The following is a 27,610-nucleotide window of genomic DNA, read 5'->3' on the forward strand; positions in this document are numbered from 1 at the left end:
ACTTGAACTCAAAACTATTTGGACTAACTGAAACTGGCCAGGCATGCCCATACACGTCTGGGGAAAAACAGTTATTATCCAACTATAATTTCTTTCACTGGAGGACGAAAAATTGACAAGCTGAGAGGACAGACAAGTTTGGCATTGTTTGTCTGTTCGGCTGCTATACCTGAGGGGAAATCCTTATCACTTTCAGGATTTCAGCGGTTTCAGTTGACAATGAAGTCATCCTGCTGTGAGAAAGATGATATCGTATGGGGAGGCTGCGGGGCCAAGCCTATCCCCTGTGGGACAATCATTTAGGCCGCAACCTCACCAGAGTGCCAAAAGGTATTACTCACCACAAAGCATGAGACGTCACAATGTGAAGGAAGGGTCATTTTTATTATCGATACTGTCCACATAAAGTGATTTGGTTCTCTTACATGAAAACACAAGCTGGAAACTGTGACATTATTATTTCATTTCAGTATTTCTCAAGATTACAGGGAAGTGTGAAGTCAATAGGAAGGAGGTGCAGTTCTCCATCCCCATGGGCTCCTCACAATGACCCAGTTTCCAATGAAGTGATCACAGACACGTCCTGCCCCTACACTGTGTGTTTGTGCCCTATATGAGGCTATTAATAAAGACGAAAGGACTGAGTGTGGTTTTGGGTTTCTTTTACTTTCTGTTAGCATGCAGGGAGGTTAATTACTGTTACCGTAAATGTCATTGTGACAAAAAAAGAATCAACTTTCCAAGGTATTACATTTAAAGCAACATGATCTCCGCAGGGACACCTTTGAGATGTCTGATAAAAAAAAAATTGTATTATACTTTCACTTCTCAGACCCAGAGTTGCACACTGGTTCTTAGATAGATGTAATATGTTTTTCACTTTCCTTAAAGCCCCCAAATGACCACTTAGAGTCACTTATTATCACATTATAACACATTGTAACAGTGATTATAATGCATTATAAACAGATTATAATGTATTACAACAATGGGAATTAAAATGATCCTTGCAAAGTGTCATTATGACGCAATTATTACATGTTATGATACTTGACCTTATAAGTCATTATAAAATGCTTTATAATTCGTTATGATTATTGTTATAAAGCATATGAACATTATAATATTAACATTTATGCAATAGACATATATTTATTATATATGTGTATATCTGGAAAAATATATCAAACATATATGAAAGTGGCCATTTTAGCTATATTTTAAAATATATCTGTATAATACATACTGTATATGCATAATTAGGTGACTTATATGTACATCCCATCTATACGCATATATGTGTGTGTTAGCAACTGTCTGTAAATCCTGCAAGCACCTTCAGGTACTAATTTTTACACAGGTTTCTGTGTCACCTTCAGCCAACTAATGGAGATAAAGTGAAGTGAAGGTTTAAAGCGTAAAACAACATGTTATGGGCCCAGTGTGGAGACTGTAGCGTAAACAGATGATGTGTCAGTCTGTGTTGTTTGTAGCCTGCAGATAACATTGGGATGGGAATTTCTGAAGAGGGAATTCCACTCATACCAATACCTTTTACATTTTTTTACGTTATGCTATGTCATCTTTGTGTTTGGACTTGTTTTCCACTGGGTTCTGCAGTTTTTATAGGAAGGGTATGTGCCAGAAAACTGCCCCGTCTCCATCAGATATCAATAGACATACTCTAAGTCGGACTATGTGTAGTAGCCTAATATTACAAACAGAGTGAATATTAAATATTGCAAGACCCATGGCTTTCATGATTTTTCGAGTGCATTTTCCAATTACGGTTATTTCAGTCACCTTTAAAGCACTTTGATGAACCTGATGCTAAATAAAGTTTGATTTAAAGGAACAGTTTGTAACATTTAGGGGGATCTTTAGGGGAATGGGAGCATTCTGGGGCGCGCCACCATTTTTGGAGGGTATAGCGTAACGACAGCGATTCGAGAAACTGAGCGTCACGACGCCCACTCCACATTTGCATAAAGTTAAGGGCTAGTCTACTTTATGTAAATAACGGGCGTCCGACGCGACTCGCCGCCTCTCGAAACTCCCAAAAATCTTTTAAAATAAACGTTGTCGATCCAAAATAAAGACAGATTCAGCAACTCCATCGCTTAATTCTCGCCTCAAATGTTCTCAGAAACACATTTCGGTGAACTATTTTCGTGAAATAAGAGAAGAAAGTTTCCAAACGAGCCTCCGTACTGTTTCCGGTTTGATAGCTGGGAACAGCAGCCCACGGAGGGAAAACGTTCGTCCAATCAGGTGGGGACAGCCTGTGTCTAGTGACAGCCCACCAAGCGTCCAATGCTGGGAAGCGAGGCGTCCCCTCGTGATAAAAAAACGCCCCTGTGGACACTTACCATAACTCTCTGCAACTTCACGCTAGATGCCGCAAAAATCCACACTGCACCTTTAATTTAAGTAAATAAAGATGTTTTTTTCAGTGCCTGTAATAGACCTAAAGCTAGTATTTTTCTTTAGCAATTAGCTAGTACACTGAGGGCAACTCTGGACCACTAGAAGTAACATTATATATCTCAAAGTCTAATTGCAGACTCCCCCTCTCATCTCACATCAGGTGATATCGATCCGCCCAGTGACGTCAGTGTAATGATGACGTAATGTGATTGAAGGTTTTTACCACCGGACCAACAGGACAAACGAGGACACCGTGTTGGAGCTGGAGAACTTGCCAAGTGGGTCAACGTGAGAGCAGTTTAGTGAAGTGTGAAAGGAGAACTTTAATAATGAAGAAGGACTTGTCTCCATCAGCAGCAGCAGCAGCTATACGAAGAGCTGCTCATGCGCTCTCTGCGAGGACGTCGAAGGAAAAGAGTGAGTGATAACTGTCTACTGTCGAGCCCACTTTCTCTGTGTGTGTGTGTAATGAACAGGCCCACTGCACAGCATGCAATGCATCCAATGCAGCAGGTGTGCTTGTTGTGCTGCAACCTGCAGGCCAGACTCCTGGATAAGAGTGATGATTGCTGACAGATGCATGCTGAAAGAAGATAATACAGGGATTGATGGAGGAACAGGTTGCATAAAGGTTGCATAAAAAGACACAGGGCAGTGAAATTAACTCTTGATTATGAGATGGCAGCCAGGTGTGTGTGTGTGATTGACAGGATCATGCTGTCATTATGGTCCTGTGATGGTGAGACATGATCAACTTTGACCCTTTTGGAAAATTGTTCTTGCATAACTGGAGCATCATCTTATGAAACACTTGTTTTGATCAAATATTGATGTTGTTGTCTGGACACAACTGCAGAGGAGGGATCTTTGGCTGTGATTGCAGCTGTTTTTGATTCCCACACAGAATCAATTAAGAGATTATTTATATTGAACAGGTTTTTAGTGTTTATGTTGTTTTTTATGATTATTGAATTTTATGTTTTGAAAGTGCTTGTGGGGCATAACATAATTTTAGAGAATGAAATGTTGTATGATTTCAGGTATTTTAGGGTTTTAGAAAATCTCGCACAAACAAACAACAATGTCCTGATGGAGGTCCTTGTTGACCGAAACGTTGAATAGTAAAGCAGAGAAAAGTGTGTGTGGGTGCAAGTCATTTTTTTTAAAAAGTACATATTGGAGGGGATCTACTTCCAGCACCACAAACAATTTTGAGAATGTGCATGTTTTCCTCTCCTTGTTGTCAGGACACACTAGTCATGATTGACAGTTTCAAATCGTCCTTTTTTCTTTTTTAAAACTTGGACAGACTTCAGGATGTTATTCAACAGCAGCAGATGGAGGAAGGAGCTAGAACTGAACAGTTGTTTTGGCATTCACACTTCAGTCTTCTCAAGGAGATGATTAATGCTGAATGTCAACATAAAAACACGTATAAAGTTTAGTGTCTATGATTGACAAGGCCTTTTTTCTCACCATGACTTCCACTCCTGCTGTTGCACACTGAATTACAGCTACCCTATACGATATCCAAAGCATTAATATAGCAGTAAACAACTATTTGCTTTAAAGATATAGAGGAGTAACGTCAACCTGAGCAGAGAATGAAGTCATTCCCCCGCATATTTGCCAACCTTGAGACATTCAAAAGAGGGAGGATTACATAACCAAATATCAAAATAATAAGTACACTGCAACAGCATTTTTATGTTGAATAGGCCTGCTTTTAATTTTACTTTTTATTCTCAGGAAAGAAAACTGAATAATTCACCCCTCTGGTGTGAACTTCTGGTATAAACGAGGCTAATATTCATCCGTTTTTATGTATTTTTCTTCCTGCTTGGGTATTTCTTTCTCTTAGTACTCTCTATTTCTCTCTCCTTCTCTCACTTACTGAAAGTCCTTTCAGACACAACGCGACAACGCCACCACTGCAGTCTGAAAGCCATTATTTCCAATGGCTTGCTCCACGCCACGAGGGCTTTTCGCTGCGTCCAGTGCTATTGACTGCATCCAGCAAAGCCAAACTTGGGCGCTGCACGCTGTGATGTGCGGCGAGCGTAGCTTAAACCGCATTGTGTCGGTCACAAAGCGTATATATATCTATGGTCGCGAGCAGCTCTCTTCCGCCAGGAAACGACACTTGGTGTAGCTGTATTGCCGTCCTGGTGGAAACAACAGGGCTTATACACTTTACACACAATTTTGAGGCTAAGGTGTGTCTGTTTACTTAGTTAGTTGGATGGCAGGTTCCTTCCTCACAGTTAGAGAAGGATGGCAGGTGTTCTTCCCACTTGTAAATCTCGTGAGAACGTAATCTGAGATTGGACGACCTTAGCACCATCAACCCCCCCCCGGTGTGCCACCCTGTAACGTAAAACCCAGGACAGGCCAGACTCTCCTCTCATGTCCTGTCAGTCGTTTGGTCGTGCTGATTTACTGTCTTCCGCTTGTCTTCTAATGACATTGTGGCTCTGGGTTCATATAGCATGTGGTTGTAGGAGCTTGTTTTTAACCCACGGCAGTAGCATGGATGACTTTGGTGCACTCATGCATGTTTCCCTCACAATGAACTGTAATAACTTTGATTCCTTAACTTTATCATTAGGACAGAATGTTAATTTGTCAAACACTTTGATTTATGACCAAATACCTGCCAAACTAATGACATTCCCATCAACCTCAGCTGTGCCTTGTGTTTAGTGCTAATTAACTCATGTTTGCAGGCTAATACACTAAACTAAGATAGTGAACATGGTAAGCATTACACCTGCTAAACATCAGCATGATAGCATTGTCATTGTGAGCATTTAGCACAAAGTACAGTCTCACAGAGTCACATAGGCTTTGTCTCGTGTGAAATACAAAAGAGTCAGTCAAATATTTCCAAATATCTTTCCATGTTATTAGGATATCCATTCTGTGGAGGTGACGGATGTCCTTGTGTGTCATTCAGTGGGCAACCTCCGGGTCTGAAAAGTGAAGCCAATGCGGAAGTGCCTTAAACTTGCATTCTTTCTACTAGCCAGCAGGGGGCGACTCCTCTGGTTGCAAAAAGAAGTCTGATTGTATAGAAGTCTATGAGAAAATGACCCTACTTCTCTCTTGATTTATTACCTCAGTAAACATTGTAAACATGAGTTTATGGTCTCAATCGCTAGTTTCAAGTCTTCTTCAATACAGCATGATGTTCATTTAGTAAATGATGGTCCCCTTTAGAGTCAAATAGACCATAAAGCAGGGGATGCTTTAGGGCGTGGCTACCTTGTGATTGACAAGTCGCTACCACGGTGTTGTCCGGTCTGGGAGTTGTTTTCATCTTACATCTTTAACTCGTTCACAGTGTGTTTTCAGTTCATGAAAGTTAATTGTACCGTATTGGTCGGCAAAAAAAATATCTTATTCAGCGATTGTCATGTCACTTCTGGTTGCAAAAAAACAAGATGGCGCCAGCAAAAATGCCACAAACCAATGGGTGACGTCACAGTGACTACGTCCACTTCTTATATACAGTCTATGGTACCATTGCCTCAAACAGCCATTTTTAGGCCTACTGTACTCCTCTTTGTCACATGGTAGTAGTGGTGACGGCTGGTCAGGTTCCTGATGAGCTGCAGCTGTCAGGTAGCTTTCTCTCTCTCTGTCTCCTGACTGATGTTTTTACTGGAGGTCGTTCAGACGGATGCCTCCACAGGATGTCTTTGGACCCGCGCTGTATCACGTTTCTCTCCCTTGAAGTTTATCTTAAATCACTCCACAACCTGCCCTATATATGTTATATTGAGGTCCAGGTGGCGTGCAACTGTACAGCACTCGTTGTGTGTTTGATGGTGATAGTATATTTATAGTGTGTAATATGTACTTGCCTGTGTTTAATGATTATATACCTGCCGTCCTGATGTCCAGTGTCATCCAACACTTTTATCTCTCCTGCCTAAAGCAGCTCCAGATAGCATGCAGAGTTCAAACGCACTGCATGCGGAAGAGAGCTGACTGTGCTTCCATATGTGACATGATACATGTCTGCAGTACTTTTTGTGAGACGGATACTACAAAGCACAATGAGATTGGAAGGAGAATTCACAAGAAAATAATGAATGGTCGGATTTATTTTAAGAGACAAACAGGAAACAACTCTATTGTTTCCATATCTTCTGTTTCAGTTCATTGCCGCCAGTTTAATAATGGGATTTGCTGAATCTCCATTTTCTACCGACGGCTACCTTTTAGTGTTTTGAACCCCTCCCTGATAAACTGTTGGCGTTGAGAGATGTGATATCCCCCTGTTTCCCTAATCTCTGCTTGAGGCTGGAGCTGAGCCCTATATGCCTGCAGGAGAAGGGCAGTGAGTCTTTGTATGGGGGGGTCATGATCTTTCACCTGCTGCTGGCAGCCCCCCCTGCTGGGAGGTCACATGTAGGAGCTGGAGCGTGAAGGAGTCGACAAGAGAGGGGGGGAGCAAAGGAGGATGGGAAGAGAATAAGATGGCAGAGGAGGAAGTTAATAGGAACAGAAACTTATTTCTGTGTTGTTTTACCTTCAACACCTAGGTTGTGTCTAGAAGGTAACCCGCAAAATCTGATCTGAAATCTGCAAAAACTACCAGACGAACTGTCTTAACCTTAACTATTCGAGATCAATGCCTAACCTTAACCATCTCACGAGTTTCCCCAACTTGTGTGTTCCCTTCTTGACTTGACCAAACACTTGTATATAACTCAAAGCAATGATGTAGGAGCGTATGTTGGGTTCAAAGGTGATGAGCAAAATGGACTGAATATCAACAATCAGGGTTCAACATTGATGTCTTTTTTCACTTGCCGGGCCCAGAAATGTACTTGCCCCAAAGTGAAATTTTACTTGCCCCTATACGAATTGTTTTATTCATTAGCGGTTATCAAATAACAACAAAGACCAAAGTTAATTGTCATGTTTAATCTTTATTTAAATTAATGAATCTAGAGTCTAAAATCCTGTTCCAGGATAACTGAAATGCTCGCTTTGTCTTTCTTGCGAGTTCCTATTCGTTACTACACATGTGCAACTCTCAACAGAGATGGAAAGGAAGCGAGAAGGCTCACTCCTTAGCTCCTTCCATCATCAGCTCTGGAGAAAACAATATGTTTGATTATTTTTTTTTTACCATTTGCCTGATGGGGCAAGTGAGTCGCTAGTAAGACGAGCAGAAATAAGATCGTCTTGCACTCCTGAGAAGCCGCCACATTATAGTACAGCTATCATCACCTCGCTTTGTCTCAATCAGACAACCCTGGTTTCAGCTGCACAGCTGAATGACCTTTTCCTGCTTGTCATACAGGAAAAGGAAGTGAGCTGTGCTAACAAGCAGGGCATCCAGCTTTAAATTTAGCTTCTTCACAGATAGCCTACATACAGGGTGCACACTACTTCACAAAATCCCTGCATTGTGTGAGGCGTAAAAGTTTGCTCTATAGAGGTGTTGTTAACCTTTTTAGTGGAAAGTGTGTCAGAAGCCGCAGCGCCACCCTTCTATTAAAAGCTTTTCATCCAGAACTTGTCAGCATTACGACACGCACTGCCGCCTCTATCAGAGATTAAAACACCCAACATTTTCTCAGTACCTGCGTGATTGGAGATGCAAACAATATACCGCCGATCTGGGACGACATGCAAAGCGTGCCCTTTCACATGCAAAGCTGTGTGGCAGCCACACGAGGTGCAGCCTGGCATCAGAGATAGAAATGCGAGGTCATACCGTGTTTCAGCATCTATCTGGTTGAATGCATTAATCTGTCACTAGGTGCAAATAATGAAAGATTTCTTTGTTGAAAACACATTTTTGGTCAGTAAGCAAGGTGGTTTATCTGGGCAGGTTCTGATCATCTCTTGTTTATATCATGTTTTAATAATGTTCCCTTGACGATGGATGAGCTGCTGTGACCGCTGCTTCCTGTTATAATTTCCAAGATTCACGGTTTGTTGCCTCTGTGTGCGTGCATGACAGAGGACAAAAGGTTGATGTTGATATCACCATGTGTTTCCTGTTATACACTAAGGCGTGTGTGTGTGTGTGGTTGCCCGTGGGTCTGCAGGTCCAGCCCATATTTCCGCGGCCCAGACTGGAGCAGCAGCAGAAGGACACGCAGAGACCTGCTCCGCGCTGCACGGGAATATTTTTAGGACTGTTGTGTTACTGTGAGACAGGCTGTTGGAGGAACTTCCTCTTCAAAACCCACTTTTTTCCAGGTCTTGGATGCTGTATTGTCTACACAGGCTGTTCTATTCATAGTGTATATAACTATATAAACAGCATTATAGTAGTGTTTACAGACAGTGACGTTGTAACCAACACCTGCAAGTAAATAGTTCACTGAGATTAGAGGATGTGCGATTCTCTCCAAGTGAAAAAGGAGATTGTCCTCCGTCATGACTTGATCTAGATGTGAAACCAACATAACCTCCTTGCTTTGGGGCTAAATACAGATAACCCACATAGGGAACCTTGACCCGGTCTGTACTGACTCACATGTACACACACACACAGAATCATCCTGAGGTGGTCATCTAGCCAGAAGCAGGGGGAAGATTAGTGTTGACCGTCATAGAGCACTCATTATTTATTCATCGTGAATTAAAGTAGGATGCAGAAGAGCAGTGTGCATGGATGATTTTTGAGGATTTCCACAGATTCTTTTCATTAGATTTTAGTTGTTATGGTGATCGTTGAGTTAAGTCTTTCAGTCTCAAGGCCGGCTTACTGTGCACAAAAAATGGGAGCTACAAATTTTAAAATGTCATCTTATACCCCCAAGATATGAGTGAGTTTTGTTTCCATGGTGATAATGTTGACAGCACCACTGTGAACCCAACAAACTCTGCTTTCTTGTCCAGCATTAGTCCCACAAAACAACAAATACTTTCAACACTATTTAATCAGACGTCCTTCTTTTCTTTTTTATAAATTATTCTGAAGTTGCTTTTGCATCGTGTATCATATTTTTCAGCCCATTTTGTATGAATGCCACGATAATGCTCAAAGCATTTAGCATTCGGCCGCCTTTCCTGCTTTTGGCGTTTCATTTGTACACAATGTAGTCTGTGTCAATATGCTACTCTCAATGCTAGTGACGTAGAATAAAAGGCGATTATAGTGGGCGGGTGGGGAGGTGGATGGGTCCAACAAATGCACAACTGTTTTCAACACTGTGTTTTGTTTTGTAAGTTACGTTGGTGACATTTGTCATGTTTTTGTAGTAATGTTTGTGACGTGTTTTCCGTACTGATTATGCATTGTTTCCGTACATATTTTACTTAGTTCACTGTATATACTTATTTTAAGCCCAACCATGAAGTTTTTCCTAAACCTATAAGTGTTTTTTTTGCCTAAACCTAACTGTGGACGTTGGCGTAGTTTTGTTGCGTGGCATACAAATGACACACAAAAAGCGGCGTACAAATATAATGCGTCCTCATGACACGTGGAATGTCATCCTATGTATACACCTTCCTGTGAGACCATGTGTATTTTATATCTTGTTTCAACCTTTTTGACGCTTGTGTTGACAGCTGGATTTTTTCTTATTTACTACGGTCACTATTTTTTCCTCTGTTACATTTTTTCCATTACTACTACACTGACTTTTCTTTGTACTGTCTTGTACTTTCTGTTGAGGTGAACAGCGAGGAGTTTTTTAAATCTACTATTGTTGCTCATAAGGCTTCTTTATATATTAAAAAAACATCATATAAAAAGGACTCTTATAAGTCCCCTTTAATATAGTCTAAATGTAGACCGCTCTGTGCAGCTGATGGTAGCATTTAAATTTGATGTCATTTTCCGGCTCCGTGCAGAAATGACTCGGGTCATCCCAGGTTTTCAGGTCTGTGGGAATGTGTCTGTGTTTCTGGTTTAAATCAGATGAGCTGAGACATTTGGATTCCCAGGGGGCACAATGAACCCGACCCGAGCTGTCAAAGGAGCACATATGAAACCTGCTGATTACATACACACATCATGCATCCACTTCAGACGTGAAATGAAGCGTGTGTGGGCATAATTGTGCACATGCACTATATGTCACGACCCATCCTGCGCGTCTGATAACACACCGGCGTCTGTATTTGTTCAGCAGATAAAAACATTCCAGCAGACGTACCTATAGGCTGGGATTTAAGTGCATGATGTGTTCTCTCAAGCGTTTTCTATACTACTAACCACCACTTAAAGTGCTTTAGAGATCTGCTGTAAAAACATGTTTCCAGTAATTACAAGGTTTGTGAGGAGGGCAGGGAAAGTTTGGCCCACTGACTTTAACATGTAAAATGGTAACCTTAGAAAAAGGTTTAATGCATGCTTTCAGAATAGTTTTTAATACCCGCCTGGTTGAACAAGAGCTGCTCTTAAGAGAAGGATTACCAAGAATTAGATTTGTTGAATGCTAAACACTCAACCATGTAATACAGTGTGAAAATGTACAAAGCTTGTAATGCAATTGCTATATAATTGCATTGTATTTGCGTGTGTTTTCTTTACATATTCCTTTATTGTTTTTAAATGTTTTATCAACCCAATACCTCTCGGAACTTCTGCCCTTAAAGGGGAGCTCTTACGCTGATTAACCACTAGCTGCCACAAGTATAAAACAACGAAATCTCAGGCCTAACTATCAGCGGTCGAGTTGCATTGTGGGTAATGTAGACACCAGGTTTTGACTTTGAATGTGAGGAATAAAAAAGACTGGTTCTGCTACATCAAAGCTAAATTGGTGGAGCGCTCTTTTAACACCTATTTGTTGTAGTGAATCTGAACATTTTGCAAAAACTGGACGATGCAAAGTTTTTAACCAACAGCAACTTTTCGCTTGTTGTGTTCACTCCACCGGCTCGGAGAAGTGTTTGCCCATGCACTTGCCTCTCCCAACTCCTTGCAGGTTGTGGCCGTGTAAACTAAAGGCTAAAAGGTTGAAGGTCAGGGGCACGGTGAGACTGAAATACTCCTGCTCTGAATGCAGCAGGCTAATTCCAGATAGCACGAAAGGAATCCTAATAGTAGTGGCTATATATGGGAGTGCAGGTCGGCTGACGCACTCACTTATTGTACTGACGCTATCACTGCCCGCTAAGGGTCTGTAAACATTATGAAGGGCTGAATGTGGTGTTTTTTTGCTGAGTGTGGCCCAACTCACCGGACAGTGGAGAGTTAATTCTGTATAATAATGGCATCTAAACACACCTGCTGATCAAGCAGCTAAATGTGGCCCTTTGTCCTTTTTGTGCGTTACCCTGCTGGTGGTTCAAGGTTCAATTTATTCATCCATAAAATCATGGACATTACATTGCTTCCCATCTAATCAACCGATACTCATTACAGAGCATAACATAGATTAAAGACCTATAAAAGCCATATATATTAAAAACAACATAAAACATATTTATTCCACAATTATATTCTCGTAATATGTATGTACGTAATACGTGTGTGCTCGTAATATACTGTATGCTCTTGGATATTTCACGTATTAATGCTGTGGTTATTTTAGTACAGTTTAACTTGTGTGAAGGAAGCAATGCAGAGTTTTCTCTTTTTGATTGTCTGTGGGACGCGAGTGAATCCGCTCTCAAAGCATTGTGGGATAGCAGACGATGTGAGACTTACGTGAGACTTACTTTTTTGCAGATGATGATGAAATTTGCCTGGAAGATCTGTCGTGTTTTGCCAAAAAAAACTGAAGAAGTTTAGCCTTGTGAAGAAGATTATTTTTGTTCTTACTTTGATCCCTCTTTGTATGTCCTTTGCCTCCAAGATTACAGGTGAACAAGATGCGGTGCTTGATGCAATGTTAAGTAAATTATTGGAGAAAGTCGTAGGTTGCTTAATGACAAATCTACTGGCCAGCTTGTATGGAATAAGTGGTGGAGGCAATGTTACCTAATTCGTTCTCTTCCAGTGGGATCCATCTACCTCGCCGCAGCTTTACCATGACTACTAAAGTTAGTCTATCTCATCATTATAATGCAATTACATCTTTTTTCTTGTGTGATAGAGCAGCTTTAAGCCAAGTTCCCAAACTCCATATTGAGAACTGACCCTCATGGGACTTTTTTTTACTCACTTCATCAAGTCACTCAGTGAAACAGCCCTGTAACGATCCATCGCATGATTACTACGGGGGGGGTGGGGGGGGAGAAGAAGAAGAAGAGGAGATAAGAAGGAGAGTGCCAGGATGGGTCAGGGGTCACCAGCTCACCATAATGGATTCCTTGCTAAGTATATCAGATTGGTGAAGTGGGAAACTATGCAGGGTTGAATTTTGCGGTAGAAAATAAATTCCTCTAGTTTTATTTAGATATCCCCTCAGCTCTACATCGGCAGTGGGAATCTGTTGATAAAGTGCGAGGGCGAGGAGGTTGGGAAGAGTGACCCCCCTGAGATTGGTGGATAGTCCTACTCTTACTTTCACAATGAGCTCTTTCCATTGTGTGATTATTTTTTTAAATTCTGAAATAATTTCTGAAATCCCCTCATGTTCCTGTCTCCCAGGGCGGGTCAGCCCCTGGTTAACCTCAAACCTGAGATGTCATCAAGTATAAATAAGACAGATTAAAGTCTGATGACTGAAAATAAAGCTGTGGGAGTGACATCGGGGGAATTTAGTTGGGAGATTATACTTTCTGTTTCAATTACTCATAACACTTTCAGTATTTGGTGGTAATGCACAAGATGCCACACTAATTACATTTCCCAGTAACGAGTGACACACATGCCAACCCTACCGTTATCACAACCTGTCTCTGGCACTGTACAGCATGTATAGGCCTTAAAAAAGCTGTTTAATTGTTGGAAATAATGGTTGTTAGAGCGCAGTGGTGGCGTTGTCGCGTTGTGTCTGAAAGGGCCTTCAGTAGGAGAGAAATGCAGGTGCAAAAAATAAATGAATGGCTTTATTTGATCGAGATAGTGATAGTCTTGTAAGGGGCGGAGAGAGGGTACGACATGTAGTAAATGGCCGAGGGTTGGTACGTGGTGCATGGGGCGCCTGCTCTACGAGGTGAGCTACCGGGGAACCCCACTCCTCCCTATTTATGAGGTCTCAAGATTGGCAAGTATGACGAGTGATGATGCGACATCATTTGGTTTGTTTTCATCGCCTCACATCTTAGAAGAACCCTCACTGCTTGCAAAGAAATAACAATAAACATTGGATGCAGTTATCATTTACAGTATACATGTAACTATATTACACGAAATACAATCAATAAGTTGTTTTAATAATTTTGAAATGGGTAAAAAGTGCAATACTGGCTAGTCCATTGCACTTCATTTGAAAAAGAAGTGCAAAATCCAAACAAGTAGTCACCCATCTGTTGTTTATGGTGCTACTCATCATGATACAGTTCATTTGGGAGAGAGTTTTTTCATATATTCACTCTACCTTTTCAGTAATGTTTTTTAGAATACCAGAATTGAATTCTTGCACCGACTGGTGCTCCACTTCTGTGTGCTAAATAACGAGGTTGAACCAGAATGTGAATGTGTGCCATTGTCGGCCTCAGCAGCGCCGCTCTCCTCCTCCCAGTGTCCTCCCCAAGGCCCCGTATATGTGGCTGGCTTCTTTCCTCCCTGATTTTGTTATGTCTACAGTGAGTCCCCCCCCCCAAATACACGACACTATTCCTGGCCTCCATTCGTTTTAATGTACATGTTAAAGAGGGCAAGAGACGAGGAGCGGATGAGAGTCGGGCAGCCTATTTAATGCTAACAAAAATAAAAGCTGTGGTGAGGAAGTTGGCGAATTGCAACAAACAAACTTACTCTTTTTAAGCTTCTGTATTAAAATAGAGACTAACCAGCTTGTTACCAAAAATATCCCAAATAAATGTACTTTTTGGGCCTCCAGTTGCAAATCTGTTTCCACTCTTCTCATTTGCTGACTGGTGTTTTATAGCAACATGCTGAGTGGAGTGAGCAGCTGTATTTGGATGTCGCCAAGGGCTGTACCAACTCAAACAGACCAACTGTGCATGCTGGAGGGGTGTGTGAAGTGTGCCTTGTTTGTGTGGACCTATAGCTCGCATACTTGTACATCATTTGTTTCTTGGAAACAGTCAGGTAACCAACAACAGGTTGTCAAAGGCGTTGTAAACTTTATTGGGGCAGTGGAATGAGGATATGCTGTTTTATCACTTGTTAATATCCAAAGCACTAAAACAATAATGGTTATGTTGTAAATGTATGAGGTAACCTATTCCTGAAAACTAATGTGTGTCTGCTGACGTGACGAGTTAAGGACGACTCAGCAGAATAGATTGTACAGCTCTTCTTTATGACTTGAAGAGCAATAAATGAGTGCAACAAGCAAATGAATGAAAATGCCTTTCGATAAGTAGAAAAACCCAGTCAGTGGGTTTCTGATACAATTTTAAATAGAAAACAAACCAAAAGTATCAATTTCAAATTGATCCGGACTAGCCAAACCGACTATGGCTCGTGAAAGCGTCCTAAGATACAATCAAAACCGGGACCCTCTCATCAAAACGATGCTCTGTAGCACCACTAGTGGTTCAAAACTCCACAGAGTACCTTTTAATAATTAGCTCCAGGAATGAAACCAGCAGTTAAAATGGGGGAATTTTGAAGTCTGACCTGTAGAACACACTAACACACACACACCTGGCCAACCTCCCGCTCCTGACTTAACAGCAGCTCCTATAGTTGTCATCTCCATCGCTGACTGTGTTTAGCAGGTCTGTCAGCAGCGACACACTGATTCTAATAAGGAGAATTCCTCAGAGACGGACGGGAGGATCTGTAAAGCAAAAAAAATTCTTTGTGTATGAGTGCGTGCACGTTAGGATGCCAACACGTCTGTGTGGTAAAGCTTTTTGAGACATTTTTGCTCCACACTGAGCCCATATTGTGCAGAGAACAGTATAGCTATAAGCTGCATCATTGTGCGCTTGTCAATTTGTGTACGCCTAAAGAGAGCAGAGGGGGGTTCTCACCCTAACGATAGCCTGAACAGGCCGCAAACATAAAAGTAATTTATTTCACTGAAAGAGAAAAGAGAGAACTTCCCCCTCCTTCCTCCGGCTTTCTTTTTCTCCCGTGTCCTCCCCCTCATCCAGCTCTCCCACTCAGCAGCTGTTCCTCTCACTTTCCGCCCTCCTTCCTCCACCACCCCACCCTGCTGCACCCCTGCATGCCCCCCCTTCACCCCCACTCCTCCCCCACCGGCCTCAGCAGTGTGATGGCTTTGTTTTATTGTTGTGCAGCGTTCGGCAGGGAAACCCCCGTCTGGAGTGGGGCAGGGGTCCGACCCCCTCTGAACGCCGGGGGTGCAGCGGCGTGGATGCCCAGATAAGCGGAGGATTAGAAAGAGGCGGTTGGACATTTGCTTTCTAAATGAGCTTCATGACATTTTTTAAGCTGTTAGTTTTGGCGCCCCACACCCACACACACTTTTAACACCTGTTTCACATGTGAAACTGAACTGAAAACTAGGGCTGTCAATAGATTCAAATATTTAATCACCATTAATCGCATGATGTCCATAGTTAATCAGGATTAATAGCAAATGAATCACTCATTTTTTTTCTGCTCAAAATGTACCTTAAAGGGAGATTTAAGTATTTAATACTCTTATCAACATAGGAGTGGTCAAATATGCTTGCTTTATGCAAATATATGTATATCTTTATTATTGGAAATCAAAACAATGACAAATATTGTCCAGAAACCCTCACAGGTACTGCATTTAGCATAGAAACTATGCTCAAATCATAACATGGCAAACTGCAGCCCAACAGGCAACAGCTGTCAGTGTGTCAGTGTGCTGACTTGACTATGACTTGCTCCAAAACTGCATGTGATTATCATAAAGTGGGCATGTCTGTAAAGGGGAGACTCGTGGGTACCCATAGAACCCATTTACATTCACATATCTTGAGGTCAGAGGTCAAGGGACCTCTTTGAAAATGGCCATGCCAGTTTTTCCTCTCCAAAATGTAGTGCAAGTTTGGAGCGTTATTTAGCCTCCTTTCCGACAAGCTAGTATGACATGGTTGGTACCAATGGATTCCTTTAGGTTTTTCTAGTTTCATATAATCTATGTATCTTCACTCTAGCCTCACAACTGAGCCCACTACAACCTACAAATCACAAGTTGCATTAATGCCTTAAAGAAATTAGTGGCGTTAAAGCAAATGAGTGTTAATGTGTTATCATCGCTTTGACAGCCATACTGAAAACACATATTTCTGTGCTGAGGTTACAGATTACGCTTTTATTAAAATTATAGTCCAGTTAATTTGTTTAAAGTGAATCCAAAAAATCCAGCGTTACAAGCGTTAGTGTGTTTTACATTTTCTGTAAATATCAGCTCCAGTCTTTATTTTTATGTTTTTGCTCGGCTTACAAAAACATGTATCACATTTCAGCTCCAAGATCTGTCACGCTGCTGCCAAATGAGCCGAAAAATCCCCAGTCAAAGACAGGAAACAAACATCATTTATGTGCGGTGTTGACAAGCGACTGCTTCCTGTACGGAGGAGGAAAATATGTGGAGGGAGCGTAAAATCTGGAGCAGCCTCTATTCCTGCAGTACCAGCCAAAGAGTACATGAAAACACCAAGGATGTGTGTTTATTCTCTAACCACCAATCAGCATGAACACGGTCCTACGGGGGATAGGAAGAGCCCCGGGGTGTGTGGGGTTGAAAGTGTGTTTACTGCAGTGTAGATGATTCTCTCCTTGAATGCCCCATTGCTCGTTTTTGTTGTTGTTGATCCAGTTTCAGCTCATACAGTAGTTATTTGAAGGTTGTTTCCTACTTTTCAACTGAGATTCTATTTACTGATTTTGCAAATCACTGGATTTTAAAGGTTTATGTGTCTTTTCTTGACATTGCTGCACTTCAGACTAACTTTTATCTGAACAACTTTAGAAAAAGTATGAAAGTAAGGTTAAATTTACTTGCAGTTTAAGGCTCTGATCATACAGAGCGTGTTTTTTTGTTTTTGTTTTAGTAGTTAGTATATAATAATAATGTATATATCCCAAAATAGCCCATGCAATATAAGGAATAACCCCATACATTATGACATTATTAAAGACAGACCGAAGAACATGTCTGCTTTCGAATATTTCTCACCGAAGCTTCGAAGTCCAAGAAATGGTATTCGGGACAGCTCTAGTTGCTAGGCAACCACCAAATGAATGCTGACGTTACCTTATTAAAAACCATGAACTGTGCATGACCCAAATAATCAATAGTACAGTTTAATTAAATGAAACTTATCTCAAGTGCCGCACTAATTTGCCTCCTGCTGTTTTCTGTTCAGATCATGGTAACTACGGTTGGTAAAGTCATGAAGCTCCCAGTATCCAGCAAAAGTTCCCACAATAACAAAAAAAACACTAATGACGTTGGGTGCTTTTCCACCCTGAGGCGTTCAAAGCACTCCTGTAAAACCACGAAGTGACAGAGCGGATAAACACGAGGCGCTCAGCAACGCAAAATCAGCAAACAAAACGCTTCAATCTCATTGAAAACGATTACAAGAAGCCGCCCCAGGCTGCTAAAAACGCACTCGGTCTCATCAGGACCTAAGTAATGCAACTTGTAGTGGGTGTAAACTACCTTAAATTGCAGGCTTTTACAGCATGTTACTGTGCATACCTGGACCTGATTTACGGATATCTGTGGTGGGATGGTTGGGTCAGTGGTTTGGAAGTGAAACCACAGTGGTTTCCTGTACCCCCAGTCTGGCCCACCACTGTACCTCTGTGGCTGGAGAGCTGGGGAGATAATGATCTGAGCTGTTTACCCCGTAGGGGCCGTTTAGGGCAGCTCCCGTCCTCATAGGAAATAACTCAGAGTAAATGTCTAAAAGGGGACGGTGAAGTTTTTAGGATTACGGGAACTGAAGGTCATTATGTGTGTGAGTCGATCCTACAAGATTATGCAGCTAACAGACTTGTTGTTTTATGTATATGTGACATGTGGTCCGCTCTGAGCCAACAGCCTCCGAGCCATGAAGGTTATGAGCTGCTGTCCGGTGGCTTTTTTAAAGCCCCCGGCTGACTTCCTGTTGTATTAAAGCTGACATGAAACAGACAGCAGGCTGTAATGAGCTGTCATCTCCAGCACTTAGCCAACTGTGTCCAATAGAGCTAACATATGACATCTGTGCAGGTTTGTGTGCAGGCGCGTGTGAATTAATGCACGTTTGGATAGGCGTGTGTATGACTTGTGTTTGTTTGTGGGGGTATGTGTGTGTGTGTGTGTGTGTGTGTGGGTGTGTGTTCAAGAATGCCAGGCTGTGTAACAGGTGGTATCAGCTTTTGGAGTTTGTCACTCGGACCCAGAACAAAAGCTGTGGATATGTCTGAATGCTGGCTTGTGTCTGACTGCTGCAGGGCCACACTGTGTGTGTGTGTGTGTGTGGGTGTGTGTGTGTGTGTGTGTGTGTGGTCAGCTATATGGACCGGCCATTGTGCCCTTGGCCCTTAGCAGATGTGGTCTGAACAATGAGCAGGGTAAATAAAAGGAAGTGGTGTATAAATAGCCTCTTACGTCTGCATGAGTGGAGTTCTTGTGCTGTGCGTGCGTGTGCGTGCGTGAGTGTGCGTGCGTGTGTGAGATCCTGTTTGATGTGAATGAATTGTACTTTAGGAAGTTGCTCTGTATTGAGCGCTCCACAGGTGCAGTTTGCTAAACTATCAAACAGTTGTAAATTCCCAGCACAGCAATATTTCTATTTTTTTGCTTTTGTCTCTTTTTTTTCCAAAGAATTTTTCTTTTCTTGAGAACATCAGCTGCTACTTTTAGATGTTTCATCTCCGTCTGTCAGCAATGCGATGTAAAAAAAAAAAACCTTCACAGTGCTTCCTAAGCGTCGCCGCAGGTCTTTATGAGCAGTGAAGCTCAGTTAGGAACTTGTCTCTGAATCACGTCCTGGTGATAAGTGCTGCGCGGGGGGACAATGCTTAAAATAAAGAAGCCTCCTCCCTCTTCCCTCTTCCATCCAGCTCTCTGCTTGGCTCTCGTGTATCCAGGCCACATATAGACCAGCGCCATACATTCTTACCACCAGCGTCGTCATCTCACACATCTTCATACCACCTTTGTTTTCTTGCTCCGTCACTTTTGCTCTCAGTTTTTTTGTGACCGTTACACAGCAGTTCCTCCTGAAGGTCCACTGTGTGCCTTACCATGGATTTCATGGCTGACTGATCACAGTATCTGAAATGTTATTTAATGATCGCTGTATCAATGTCTAAACAAAACAATTCAGGACAAGATATACATGTATCCATTAATGGTAAAATGATTAGTTAATTGACAGCTATTGTGGTAACTGATTAAATAATCTATCAAGCAAATCTGCCAAATAGGTCTGTGTGATACGGTCAAAATCTTCTATCACGATATAGGACGTTTCATATCTCGATAACGATATATATCACGATAAAGCATGTTTTCTGGTAATTCAATAAATAATTAGTCTATATGAAATAACCACATGCTGAAGCCTATTTTTGTATGTGTGACTTAAATACCTGACAAATGAAAAGTATGAAGTATTTTCTCATTTTAACAGTTTTAAATTATAGAGAAAAAATAAATAAATACAGGCCTAAACTATATTGTGATAGAAACAATATAATAGAAAAACATAAACGATAGACATTTTTATATAGTTTTGATGATATTTATTGTCATATTGACCAATTGTAATTAAGATATCTTTGGGTTTTGTACTGCTGGTCAGACAAAATAAGCTATTTGCTAGATAAGTCACTTTTGACTCTGAGAAATTGTGATGGGTGTTTTTCTAACACTTTATAGACTTAATGATTAATTGAATTACTGTAAAACAATCATAAATGAAAATAACCATCAGTTGACACCCCATTATCAAGAATAATCCATAATATAGGCTATACAGAGATTTCACTGATAAGCTTCCTAGTTTTAAGTACAGAGTAGCAGTGGAGTAAGCGATGTGTGTTTATGTTGTAAACATCCATTTTAATTGAGTCATCTTAATATGAAACATTGCAGACTTGATGTCTCTCTGCTTCTCTCATCCTAGATCCACAGTTCTGTTACAGCTCCACGGGGGATGTGTGTGTGCTGGGTGTTGTCGCTAGTCGTTGATGGCCTATATTATTAGCAGCACACTTCAGCTGAAACGTAATACAGCTGGCGAACCTAAAGACAGATAACAAGAGAACGAGAGGGAGGGAGACAGAGTTTACTGTGGAATGAAAATGATGTCAGTATCTCAGGCTTCATTTATTATTGTGAGACTTTTGTGATCTTTTCATATGTTGAGTAATAATGATGCAGATCAGCTTTAGTTCCAGCAGAAACATATCAAATCAACTGCCAGCACAACTGTTTATATTAGTTTCATCTGCTGATTTTGACCTCATGACAACATATTTGTGATTCCACATACTGTAATACCATGCATTATTACAGTGCCATGCAAAACAGTTTCGATTGATATTTACCACTTGAATGCAGTTAAAGAAACAGTTCAGTATTTATTATCACGCTGCAACCTCTTCCTGCTCTGTGTCGGCACTTTGGAGCTCTCAACATACACGCAGTGAAGTCAGCGAACAGCTGATTAGAGAGTCCACGGTGGAGACAGGGCAGTCAACCAGGTGCAACTACGCTTGTTACTGTAATAAGTGCAATAAAACCGTAGCAATAAAGCAATAAAACTCAGCATTTAAATGCAGAAAACACCCAAATAGTTACAATCCTTTAATAGCTCAGTGTTGTTATCTCGACATTTTCAGCATCCGACACTGTGGATGCACATTATACCACCTTCTTTTCTCTCTAGGGAGTAGAAAGTCTCAGTCTCAGGGTGTCTGTCTGTGGGTGTTGATGTGTTTACGGGGCCCATTTTCCTCTCGGTCACATCTGGGTCGAGTTAAGACCCGTCACTAACATCTGTATTTACTGTAAACACAGGGGTAGGAACTTTTTCCAGTTCCAGAGCCTTTTTACAACTTTATTTAGACGGACTGTGGACATATTTCTAGTCATGGTGTCCAGCTGTTATTGCAGCGACATGTGACCTCATACTCGTCTCTGTCAGCTGGACCACAGTTTAGACTACTGTTTATACAGTAGCTGGTAATGGAGAGGCTGCAGATTGTTGGAGAAAAACATCGGCCACGGATCATGTTGCAAAGCAACTATTAAAAAACCTGTTGTGCTAATACCTGAAATGAATATCACTCCACAGTTTAATCTCCCGATAAGCCAGACTTCATCTGTGAAACATTCACTTTAATGGGAACTGTGTGCAGATACTCTCAAAGCTGGTATGCTAGATCTTATCTATTGTCTTTCTATCTTAACACAGATATCCTTGTAGTTTTGATGCATTAATAAAATGCATTCATAACACACTTCATAGCGTGCCAGTAAAAAGCAGGGAACAGCATCATTTGCTTTAGGTTATACTGGGTAAAGCAACTCTAATGCATGCACTATATGCTCAGATTTAGAATATAAGACACTTTCAGCCAGATTTGTGCTGCATCATGTCTGCATCTTTACTTTGTGCATAGTTTTAAGTCCATGTTTTTGTGTGCAAATATGAATACTCTTGAAGGAATAAATGTGAGGCTGTTGTGTAAAGTTCACCAAATGGAGTTCCTCCTCTCAGATCATAATCAGTGTGGATTGTTCTGCCTGTTTTGAATGGCTCAGTGAAGATCGGCAAAGCCACGGTTTGAGGCTTACTCCTAATTTTGGGCTTACTGGTTACAAAACCAGCTATTTATTTTATTATGGTGGGGCGAGAGGGTTAGAAAGAGAGAGAGAAAGAGAGAGAGAGAGAGATGATTGGAGGAAAGGGAAGCTATAGAGGGGGGAAAAAAGTTAGAAAAAGGAAGGGATTGGAAAAGGGCAAAATAGGGGAAGCATTACAAGGAGACAGACGGCTGATGCTCGGAGGGAGGGTGGGGGGGTACTGTTAGGGAGAAGAGCGATTTTCTTTTGGTACTGTAAATAATAGCCCCTGCTTGAGTTGGACGGCTTTCACGGCTCCTTTTGTGTGCAGTGACATCTTAGGTTCCCTAAAGAGAGGAGAGGGCTCGGCTTCCAGGGTTTTCACTGGCATGGGAAAGACCGAGTATTAGCCCAATATGAATATGAGAGAAAATAAAGCCTCCGCAGGTCAAAGGGAACCTGCCAACACGCACTCCTGGCTCTTTATCCCACTCAAACCCACATAAGCAGACATGCAGGCGCACACACAGACACAGACACAGACACACACACACACACACACACACACACACATCAGCTCTGCTGTATCTTAGTCTGAGCAATAATGTGTTTTGGCTCCTACTTCTGACGGCAGCAGCCCAGCGGTTGAGTTGTGGCCTCGTCTCTGTTTCTAACTGTAATGTAAAGCTTTTAATCTTAATGCCAAACACATGCACTCACTGAGATGCCCCATTCATATTTATAGCCGTGGAGGTAGTATCAGTTACACTCTTCAAACCACACCGAGAACTATTATTTTGATCTAAGTGTGTGTGTGTTACGGAGTGATCATCATTCCAGAAGTCACTTTAATGCTGACGTCAAGGCTTTTCTACACACTCCAACACTACTTTGTCAAGTCATTTAAAGGTTCTCTATGCAATATCCAGAGCATTAATATAACAGCAGATAACTATTTTTGTAAAGATATAGAGGAGTAATGTCTACCTGAGCAGAGAGTGAAGTCACTCTCCCTCTTCGTGTGTTGTAATCTGAGCTTCACCGTGCTTTGTTGACATAGCTGGGCCGGCCGTATGTGCTTTTAGTGCATGTTAGTGCATGTGAGCGTGCCCCACTGGCTGGCTCACGGCCGCCGCTCTGCACCGCTCTCATATGGCGTCGTCGCGGAAGCACCCACCCTCCGATTTTTCTCATTTTTCATTGAGTCATAAGTAATGAGTTATTGATATGAGTAATTGGTATGAGTTGAACCCTAGTGACATCGGAGAAACAAAGACCACTTCAAGAGAATTTACAAGGAAGAAGTAAGTCACACTCATTAATATTTCCCGTGCTGTCAATTTGAGACAAAAGCCTAATGTTTGGTCACGCGGGAATGACAAACCCATCACATGAGTATGATTCACCTGCCCGATGACGTCACATCCTGTTTGATTCCTTCATCAGTAAACAAGCAGCTGAAGACGGGCAGGAAAGGGCGGCGGGGAAGAAGGAAGGAGGGGTTTCCTTCTGCTGTTAGTTGGGGAGGTCCTGAGCTGCTCTCTCATTCACATTTCCACTTTTATTCTGTTTTCCTGTTGTAGAAAACATCTGTCTGTCAACACTGGAGGGATCCCACCGGTCGCTTCAGACATAAATATATCTACTTCTTTCCTCTTTCCATTACATACGGCTATTTTATTCTGAATTTCAGGCTTCTGTTGAGAGGCAGCTCCCGTTTATTTGGAGTGGGATGTGACTGGTTTCCTCTCAGTGATCACACAGTTGAATGAAGAGTATGACATCAGTGCAGGCTGGACTTTGTAGGGCTGCAAATCACTGTCATTCAGATTATTTCCTCAATTAGTTGATTACTAGTTTGGTCAGGAAATAGTGACAAATGGCCGGCAAGAGTCATAACAATTTCCAGAATGCAACTTTACTTATTTAAATTATTATTCTTTTGAATGCCAGAGCAGATCATTCTCGGAAAAAAGGAAAACAAACTGACCTTATATTTGCCTCAAAATGCTCTGCTAAATCTGCCTATATGTTGTCCATCTATTGTTCATAGCCTTAAGGCCGTTACACACCACCGTGTTTGTTTTCGTGCAATTAATTCAGACATCAGTATATTTTTTCAAACTGTTGTTTTTGTCACACAAAACACAAACATTACGCAGTGAAAAAGCGGCATCAATTTTTTCCAGATGCAATTTTTAATGCCAATCACGTGGTACGTAACCGGTTGAGTTGCGCCTTTATTTATGAAACAACAACACAGAGGCTCCGTAGTCCGAACCAGGACGGCAAACTTTATTACTTTTTTCAACATCGACAAAGGCAGCGCAGACCAGATCCACTTCTCCAGGTCTTACCTTTCACAATAAAAACTCTAGACTAGGGCTGACAATCAATTAAAATATTTAATAGCGATTAATCGTGTGATTGTCCATAGTTAATCGTGATTAATCGCAAATTAATCACGCATTTTTGTATCTGTTCAAAATGTACCTTAAAGGGAGATTTGTCAAGTATTTAATACTCTTATCAACACGGGAGTGGGCAAATATGCTTGCTTTATGCAAATGTATGTATATATTTATTACTGGAAATCAATTAACAACACAAAACAATGACAAATATTGTCCAGAAACCCTCACAGGTACTGCATTTAGCATAACAAATATGCTCAAATCATAATATAGCAAACTGCAGCCCAACAGACAACAACAGCTGTCAGTGTGTCAGTGTGCTGACTTGACTATGACTTGCCCCAAACTGCATGTGATTATCATAAAGTGGGCATGTCTGTAAAGGGGAGACTCGTGGGTACCCATAGAACCCATTTTCATTCACATATCTTGAGCTAAACAACAAGCCAACAAGCTAGTATGGCATGGTTGGTACCAATGGATTCCTTAGGTTTTCTAGTTTCATATGATACCAGGATATTCACTCTAGCTTTAAAACTGATTCTACTCTAGACATACAATATTCACAGGTGATTATTTTTTGCATTTTCGTGCTGTATATTCATCACTCCCCCGGTGTGTGAAGGCCTTTACTCTGTATATGGAGATTACTCACAGAATAAACAACACATTAAGGAATACTTCAGCCCTAAAGTGTTGTGATAAATGTATACTATCAGGTTTTAGATATCTCAAACAATCACAGGAAACTGTTTAAAGTCTAATTTTCTATGTTTGACAAGCTACCTGACACTTCCAGTAAACTCCACCCGCCTTGTCCTCGAAGCAGAATAAAAGCCGTGATAAGAGCGACCGGTTGGCAGCCGGCTATCAGCTTGTTTTTCCTCAGACACGGCGCTATCGTCTGTCATTGTCTCTGTGTGTTTTAAAGTGCAAGGTGTGGCGTTGGGTTACAAAGGCTCGGCGCTGTGTTTGTGTCTTCATCCAGGTTAGGATAATAACAGCTGACCCACGTCAGGCCTGTTTGTACGGTCACTGGTCACTGCTACAGTAGGTCACAGACAGCGGAGTTAACAAAATCCTCAAGTTGATTGACGTCTGCTAAAAGTCACTGCTTGCTCTATTGTGTGTGTGTGTGTGTGTGCACAGATCATGTATGTTTTTAGGAAGATTTAGGTCATTTATTTTAAGTCAAGTGTATCTTAGTTGGCTTCTTATCAAAGGTCAATGTTTGCGATCTTGCAGCAACCACGTGCAGTTTTGTTTTCCCTGGAAAAACTTAAAACCGGTGAAAACATGGAAATGAGAAAGTGTGTGCGCTGACGGGGCCAGGAGCCGCTTTATCAATCCCAGGAAGCCTCGCTACCAGGAGGCCGGAACAGCAGCCACTGGCTCCGAGAGAGGGGACTTTCCTCCATCCTGCTCTGTTAGGATGCAGAACAATGCCCAAATTACTCACACAATGACCACTGGCTTGGATATTTTCTGTGTGTGCTCATACAGACCAGCTCACAGCAGGTTGAGCCCTGTGATCTCTGCTCGCTGGCTGTGTTTTTGGGTACTCTTTACCCTGACCTCTTATATCCAAGATATTGAAAGCGTCACTGGGGAGTCGAGACCAAGAAAGCGTCAGAAAAAGAGGCTCTAAACTGAGTGATGTGACCCACTTGTCGTGTTTTTTGGGGTTAGACGAGTACAGCTCGTCCTTGCGCTGCCCTCTTTTTTCTCTCCTCCTGCATCAGCTTTCTGTCTCACACCCCTCTCTCCTGTTATCTCACGTTAACTCTTGATCACCGTCTCTTCTCGTCACAGCTTCAGCAACGCTTTTTTTTTTCAAGTGTTAATTTCTGTGACTTGCGTCGCCTGCAGTGCTGGAACCTCTCCAGTCCTGGCCACTCTCCAGTCCTCGCAGCGATCCCACAAAGAAGTGAGAGAGGAGAGAGAGAGCGAGGGCCCACTTGGAAAGAAGGAGAGAGGCTAGTCTTGCAGCAGTAATTGGTCAGGAAGTGGGCTGCTTGGATGTGCGAGCTCTTCTCTCCCTCGCTCTCCCCCTCCCCTCCCAGTGGGCAGTCAGTTCGGTTGCGTTTTGCTTCCATCTGTCCTCTCTCTCTGTCTCTCTCTCTCTCTTTCCTCTCGGTGTCTCTCTTTCTCTCTGATCTGACCTCATAGAGGGGTGGACCGCGGACCGGGCCGTCTTGACACGAGCCCTACCTACCTCTCTGAAGCCAGTCAGCGTTTCTAAGACTGTAGCGTGAAACTTTTCTAACGCCTGGACATGGATCTAACCTGTGATGACAGGATACTGGGATACCAGCGGCTGAGGAAAGGCTAAACGTGGGGATGGTGTCTCTTGAGGTGAGTTTTTGTCATTGTGTGGCGTTGGACACAGAGAGCTTTGGTTTTTGGGTTAATTTACTGTAAATGTTTCTGCTCTCACATCATGCTCAGACGACACAGTGACACAGAGTTTTTTTTCCTTAACAGCCCAGCACAGCTTTATTTAATCATAATTGCAGAGGTCGACTCCACCAAACGCAGTCTGACCTCCAATTACTCGCTTCAAAGTCTCAATTTAGCGCGACTCTAATGGCACCTTTGCCCGCTTGTCTGATTAGGAACAACGCTGACTACCAGTCTGGGTTTAAGCTTGGGAGTCGATGCTGGATGGACGTATAATAATACTTTCACCTTAGTGTATCTGAGATGATGATCATCATGTAGGTGTGTTTGTTATGTCTCATCTTTTGAATACCTGATTTAATAATGTTTTTAGTGCAGTTTTACATATATGGTTAGAAAAACATTAGAAATAGCTAAGGTCTTAGAAGTATCATAGCTCTAACAGATGTGCCATGTCTCTACAGGGAAAGTATCTTAGTCAATTAGTCGACTAATTGGTTGTTTTGTTCTTAGTTGACTGAGATTTCTTTTATCAATTAGTCGTTTTTTATGTTTTTTCATGCTGAATGATGTATTTCTAAGATGAGCTCATCTCTGGTAAACAAAAGATTTAAAGTGTTGCTTTTGTGT

At 41.8% G+C, this 27,610-nt stretch overlaps 1 protein-coding gene across 2 annotated transcripts in view; it reads left to right on the forward strand.

The window, feature by feature from the left end:
* The first annotated feature begins 2,638 nt into the window (after nucleotides 1-2,638).
* The window catches only part of LOC119476604 (pleckstrin homology domain-containing family G member 1), a 71,821-nt gene continuing 46,849 nt past the window's right edge, over nucleotides 2,639-27,610 (forward strand). The window contains exon 1 of one of the 2 annotated variants that reach the window (XM_037750001.1): nucleotides 2,639-2,844. In XM_037750001.1, coding sequence (XP_037605929.1) covers nucleotides 2,757-2,844 — 88 coding nt within the window. In that variant the 5' untranslated portion in view covers nucleotides 2,639-2,756. Of the gene's footprint in view, nucleotides 2,845-26,560; nucleotides 26,936-27,610 lie in introns of those variants that run through there. The other variant, XM_037750004.1, reaches the window with a different exon arrangement.

Source organism: Sebastes umbrosus, chromosome 18 (genome assembly GCF_015220745.1).
Source record: "Sebastes umbrosus isolate fSebUmb1 chromosome 18, fSebUmb1.pri, whole genome shotgun sequence".
Lineage (NCBI taxonomy): Eukaryota > Metazoa > Chordata > Actinopteri > Perciformes > Sebastidae > Sebastes > Sebastes umbrosus.